The sequence below is a fragment of the Triticum aestivum genome, chromosome 7D (assembly GCF_018294505.1).
Source record: "Triticum aestivum cultivar Chinese Spring chromosome 7D, IWGSC CS RefSeq v2.1, whole genome shotgun sequence".
NCBI classification, from domain to species: domain Eukaryota; kingdom Viridiplantae; phylum Streptophyta; class Magnoliopsida; order Poales; family Poaceae; genus Triticum; species Triticum aestivum.
In genome coordinates, this window is record NC_057814.1 from 199,183,125 (window position 1) to 199,189,557 (window position 6,433).

Sequence of the window (6,433 nt, forward strand, 5' to 3'; positions counted from 1 at the left end):
GAACACTTTGTGTGCTACCAAACGTCACAACGTAAATGGGTGATTATAAAGGTGATCTACAGGTGTCTCCAAAGGTACTTGTTGGGTTGGCGTATTTCGAGATTAGGATTTGTCACTCCAATTGTCGGAGAGGTATCTCTGGGCCCACTCGGTAATGCAAATCACTATAAGCCTTGCAAGCATTGTGACTAATGAGTTAGTTGCGGGATGATGTGTTACGGAACGAGTAAAGAGACTTGCCGGTAACGAGATTGAACTAGGTATCGAGATACCGACGATCAAATCTCGGGCAAGTAACATACCGGTGACAAAGGGAACAACGTATGTTGTTATACGGTCTGACCGATAAAGATCTTCATAGAATATGTAGGAGCCAATATGGGCATCGAGGTCCCGCTATTGGTTATTGACCGGAGACGTGTCTCGGTCATGTCTACATAGTTCTCGAACCCGTAGGGTCCGCACGCTTAACGTTACGATGACAGTTTTATTGAGTTTTGATGTACCGAAGGAGTTCGGAGTCCCGGATGAGATCGGGGATATGACGAGGAGTCTCGAAATGGTCGATACGTAAAAATCGATATATTGGACGACTATATTCGGACTTCGGAAAGGTTCCGAGTGATTCGGGTATTTTTCGGAGTACCGGAGAGTTACGGGAATTCGTATTGGGCCTTAATGGGCCATACGGGAAAGGAGAGAAAGGCCTCAAAAGGTGGCCGCACCCCTCCCCATGGTCTGGTCCGAATTGGACTAGGGAAGGGGGGCGCACCCTTCCTTCTTTCTCCTTCCCCCTTCCCTTCTCCTACACCCACAAGGAAAGGAGGAGTCCTACTCCCGGTGGGAGTAGGATTCCCCCCTATGGCGCGCCTCTCCCCTTGGCCGGCTGCCTCTCCCTTGCTCCTTTATATACGGGGGCAGGGGGCACCCCAGAGACACAACAATTGATCCTTGAGATCTCTTAGCCGTGTGCGGTGCCCCCCTCCACCATATTACACCTCGATAATACCGTTGCGGAGCTTAGGCGAAGCCCTGCGTCGGTGGAACATCATCATCGTCACCACGCCGTCGTGCTGACGAAACTCTCCCTCAACACTCGGCTGGATCGGAGTTCGAGGGACGTCATCGAGCTGAACGTGTGTAGAACTCGGAGGTGCCGTACGTTCGGTACTTGATCGGTCGGATCGTGAAGACGTACGACTACATCAACCGCGTTGTGATAACGCTTCCGCTGTCGGTCTACGAGGGTACGTGGACAACACTCTCCCCTCTCGTTGCTATGCATCACCATGATCTTGCGTGTGCGTAGGAATTTTTTTGAAATTACTACGTTCCCCAACAGACTTGGAGTTGTACCTTGACCTTATGACAACTAGAATCGGATACTTAATAAAATACACCCTTCCAAGTGGCAGATATAACCCGGTGATCGCTCTCACAAAGGGCGACGAGGAGAGGATCGCCGGGTAGGTTTATGCTATGCGATGCTACTTGGTGATCTTACCATCTATTCTCTTCTACATGCTGCAAGATGGAGGTTGCCAGAAGCGTAGTCTTCGACAGGACTAGCTATCCCCCTCTTATTCTGGCATTCTGCAGTTCAGTCCACCGATATTGCCTCTTTACACACATACCCATGCATATGTAGTGTAGATCCTTGCTTGCGAGTACTTTGGATGAGTACTCACGGTTTCTTTTCTCCCTCTTTCCCCCTTTCCATTCTACCTGGTTGTCGCAACCAGATGCTGGAGCCTAGGAGCCAGACGCCACCGACGACGATGACTCCTACTACACCGGAGGTGCCTACTACTACGTGCAGGCCGCTGACGACAGCCAGGAGTAGTTTAGGAGGATCCCAGGCAGGAGGCATGCGCCTCTTTCGATCTGTATCCCAGTTTGTGCTAGCCTTCTTAAGGCAAACTCGTTTAACTTATGTCTGTACTCAGATATTGTTGCTTCCGCTGACTCGGCTATGATCGAGCACTTGTATTCGAGCCCTCGAGGCCCCTGGCTTGTATTATGATGCTTGTATGACTTATTTTATCTTTAGAGTTGTGTTGTGATATCTTCCCGTGAGTCCCTGATCTTGATCATACACGTTTGCGTGTATGATTAGTGTACGATTGAATCGGGGGCGTCACATAGATAGATGAAATTACACTATGTGTATTTTAACCAAAAGCTTTCGTTTTTTCTCTCTCGAGGAAATGGTGTTGTTGTGCTTTGACAGCTTGTGGCCTACCGCAAGGCTCTAACTTCGGAGGTGTTCGTGCTGGGCGCGACTATGGCTAGCTGCAAGTGAGACAGAGTCAGCTCTCGCTGAAGGCAGCGGCCTTAATGGGCTGGCCCAGCTCACGCGAGGCCACTGCTTCTCTTTTGTTTACATTTACTTTACTTTTTTTTATTTCTTCTTTTCTTTTGTTTACACTTCCAAAAATTCCAAACATATATAGATTACAAAATAGAACTTTCATAATGTTTTGAATTTTTTAAATCATGCTAGCCCACCCATGGCGTTCCCAAAGCGAGAATTCCTATGAATCATAATTGGATTCCAGGCCACCCAGTGGGGTCTTTTCATACTCTAGTCCCTATTTCAGAGGGAGTGACAGTGGATTTTCTCCATAGTGTTGATCAAAAAGCTTGGGATGAGGAGGTGATGTGAAGTGTTTTTCATGAGAGGATAGCAACCGTAGTGTTACAAATTCCACTAAGTGTGCTGTGGTGGATGATTTTTTTACCTGGCCTCATGATCGATTTGGATACTACTGAGTCAGATCGGCATATGACTTGGCCAAGTTTGAGAAATTTCATGCTACTCTTAATTCTTAGGAATAAGTATATTTTTCGTCCTCGAACTCTTCCGAGAGTTTAGAAATCGTCCCTCAACTATCAAAACCGGATAGTTTTCGTCCCTCGTGCCGTTTCGGGCGGTTTTAGTACGCGGTGAACAGTAAAATCGAAAAAATAGCAAAAGAATCAAAAAAATCTGAAATTTTACACCATCGAAGATACTCTGGTGCGCAAGACCCGTGCAAAAATTCATGGTATTTTGACATTCAAGCAGCTCGCGGCAAAAAAAAATGGAAATATATACGTCGGTGAACAGTAAATTCAAAAAAATAGCAAACAAAATCAAAACAGTATGAATTTTTTTGGCATCAAAGAGGCTTCGGTGTGCAACGTGCGTGCAAATTTTCATGGTGTTTGGGCATTGTACGAACTCGTGGCAAAAAAACAAAATTTGGCTCAAATATTTTTTTTTTAAAAGTGCGCTATTTTGTTTTTTTGCTAGAGCTCCTCGTATGTCATTTGATCACGAAATTTTGCATGCATTTTACGTACCTGACCATCTTTGATGCCAAAACGTTTCATAAATTTTTATTTATTTTTTGCTATTTTTTTGAATTTACTGTTCACCGACGTACATATTTACAGTTTTTTGTTTGTCACGAGCTGCTCGAATGCTTCGATGCTATAAAATTTTAGATTTTTTTGTTATTTTTCTTATTTTATTGTTCACCGAGTTACTGTTCACCGTGTACTAAAACCGCCCGAAGCGGCAGGAGGGACAAAAACTATCCGGTTTTGATAGTTGAGGGACAAAAACTATCTGTTTTGGAGTTGAGGGACGATTTCTAAACTCTCGAAAGAGTTCGAGGACGAAAAATATACTTATCCCTAATTCTTATAGCCATGGTGTGCAATCAGACTTTGGTGCTGAAGAGAAAAGCTGGCAAGCTCTTCGGAAGGTCAATGCTCCAGGAAAGATGAAGATCGTTCTTTGGAGAATGGCCCACGATTGTCTGCCGACGGACAGTCAGTTGCTATGGCGCCATGTTCCGACTGCAGGGGCATGTTTTTTTGTAGCAGAGAGGAGCGGGCTGAGCATATCTTTCTATTTTGCCACTTCGCGCGCCAGGTATGGCGAGTGGTGAAGCGCAATTTAGACTTCCATCTGTGCCGTAAAGGTTTTGTTCATACCAAACAGTGGATATTTGATTTCATTCAACGAGCGACCTCTCTCGAGACCACGACTTTGGTAGTAACAATTTGGCACATTTGGGAGGCCCGGAGTGATGTTAGGATGCATCCTCGACGACTTTGTGAGTCCTCTTGTGAGTCCTCTAGTGACTTTATTTTTCATCTAACGCCGGATTGCATCTAGGAGGCACTTTCTTTTGATTATACTTGATCAATAAAGCGCGATATTCCAAAAAAAGAAGCGAGAATTCCTTCGGTCTCGCTTAATGCGAGAATAGCATTCGCGCTCGCGCTGTGGGGGTGGTCTAGATATTGGGGGTCAAAACGGAAGTGTAGCATTACTGCCTTTTTATTCACCATCATGTTAGATTGAATCATATAACTAGTAGAAATTCAGCACGGGCAACAATCTAATCACACAAGAAAGTACGTATACACCGCCAGCTGAACACAGGAAAGTGTTGATGGATCATGACCTTGGCGGCTTCTCGAGGAGAGCGGAGAGGTAGACCTCGTCCTTGGACTTGAAGGAGACGACCCAGCGGTGTTTCTTGTACCTGAACTGGAGGAACATGTACATGTAGTCGTCGAGGTCCCTCCGCGCGCAGGCGAACCTGTCGACCCAGAGCAGGCCGCCGGGGCGGAGCACGCGGTCCCAGTCGAAGAGCACGAAGTCCAGCAGCTGCAGGTCCACCCACCCCTCGAAGAACCCCGCCGTGTGCACCATGTCCATGGTGTTGTCGAAGAAGGGCAGCCGCTGGCTCATGGTGGCATAGAGCGGCACCAGGCCGCGCAGCGCCACCGTCTCCGCAAACGGCGCGCCCAGGTTGAGCGCCACCGACACGATGGTTACGCCGCGCTCCCGCATGCGCGCCGCGAAGCTGCCCGTGCCCACGCTCACGTCCAGCCCGATCCGCACCTCGCCGGGCTTCACCGCAAGCACCTCTTCGATGCGGAAGTCGGCCAGGGACGCGTTGCGGCTGGTGTCGTTGACCCACCGCCGCTTCTCCCGGTCCATGTCGAAGCACCCCACGCACCGGCTGTACCCTGGCCGCGGGTTCCTGGCGGACAGGCACCGGTAGCCGCGGCAGTGGTAGCGGCTCCACCGCACGTTGCCGTCGTCGGGGAGCTTCCACAGCGACTCGTTGATGGGCAGCGGGCGCTGGAACAGCTTGGAGGCCCGGGCGAGGCAGCGGCGGCGCGGCAGCGGGTCGCAGCCGCCGAGCATGAGGCGCTGGCCCAGGTCCCAGTCGTCCGGGCAGTAGGAGCCGACGTCGTAGCTCATGTACTCGTCCAGCTCCCGCCGCATCAGCACGCAGGCGTGGCCGATGGTGCCGTACGTCCGGTTGGTGCCGTACACGTTGGGCCGGCCCTCGCGGTTGCCCTTGGTGGTCACGTACTTGCGCGTCTCCTCCGCCATGAAGAAGTTGACGAGCGGGTCGACGACCGGGGCGTCATCGTCGCCGCCGTCGGGATCGGGGCGGGGGATGCGGATCAGCCGGAGGGAGATGTGCGCGCCGTAGAGCGGGTGGATGACCTCGTCCTCGAGGAACCGCCTGAACTCCGGCAAGGTCATGTTCTCCTGCTTGCTGTGCGCCTTGCCCTTCTTGGTCTTCTTGCCGATCTTGAGCGCCGTGGCCTCCAGCTTGTCCTGGAGCTCGGCGAGCTGGACGAGCACGTCGTCGACGCGGTCCGCCAGCGCGCGGATGTCGAAGCCGGCGTACCCGTCGGCGCCGACGGTGTGGAGCCTGGCGCAGTTGGCGGAGTCGTCGAGCCCCGGGAGGAAGGAGTCGGTGGTGTAGAAGCGGTGGAGGCTGGCCATGCTGATGCAGATCACGAACACGCCCATCACCAGCTGCATGACCACCATGAGCCGACTGAACCGGCACCGCGCCAGGCAGAAGAACGCCTCCATCGGCGGATCAATGGACGTCCACCGGCGCGGCAAGCAAAGAACCAAGCGGAGCGCACGGTGCCAATGGTGTGGAAATTATCTCGAGCCCTCTTGGTTCTTGGAGTTCACTCCATTGGTTTTTGGCCATGGATTGGCACTGCTTGATGGGTCGCGAGCGAGTGCTTATCTTAGCGCGCACTCCACCCGCGAGGCTCGGATCTCCATGGCTATGCATTTCTTTATCGGCTAACATGTCTGTGTATGCAATTTTGTAGAGAAAGCTACTGCTGGAACGCGAAGCAGAGTGTAATTTCAGGCGTTGACGAATGAAAAGAGACCTTGTTTGGTCCGGCTGTACTCAATTGCACGGCATAAGCAAGCGCACCGGCAATTTGCATTTTTGCATCTTTAGGGGCTGGCTCAGTCCGACTGAGTCAATAAAATTCAGCTCTTACTTTGCCGTCCAGAAACACGGATTGTCAAGTTAAAAAAGGTTACTGATGATAAATATTGATTCGGTATTCTAAATGTTTATAAACTTTTCTATAAACTTGA

At 50.5% G+C, this 6,433-nt stretch overlaps 1 protein-coding gene across 1 annotated transcript; it reads right to left on the reverse strand.

The window, feature by feature from the left end:
• Positions 1–4,308: 4,308 nt before the first annotated feature.
• Positions 4,309–6,089, reverse strand: LOC123167391 (probable methyltransferase At1g29790). Its single transcript, XM_044585233.1, has one exon. The coding sequence runs from the start codon at positions 5,897–5,899 to the stop codon at positions 4,454–4,456; it is 1,446 nt and encodes a 481-aa protein (XP_044441168.1). The 5' UTR covers positions 5,900–6,089; the 3' UTR covers positions 4,309–4,453.
• Positions 6,090–6,433: the final 344 nt, after the last annotated feature.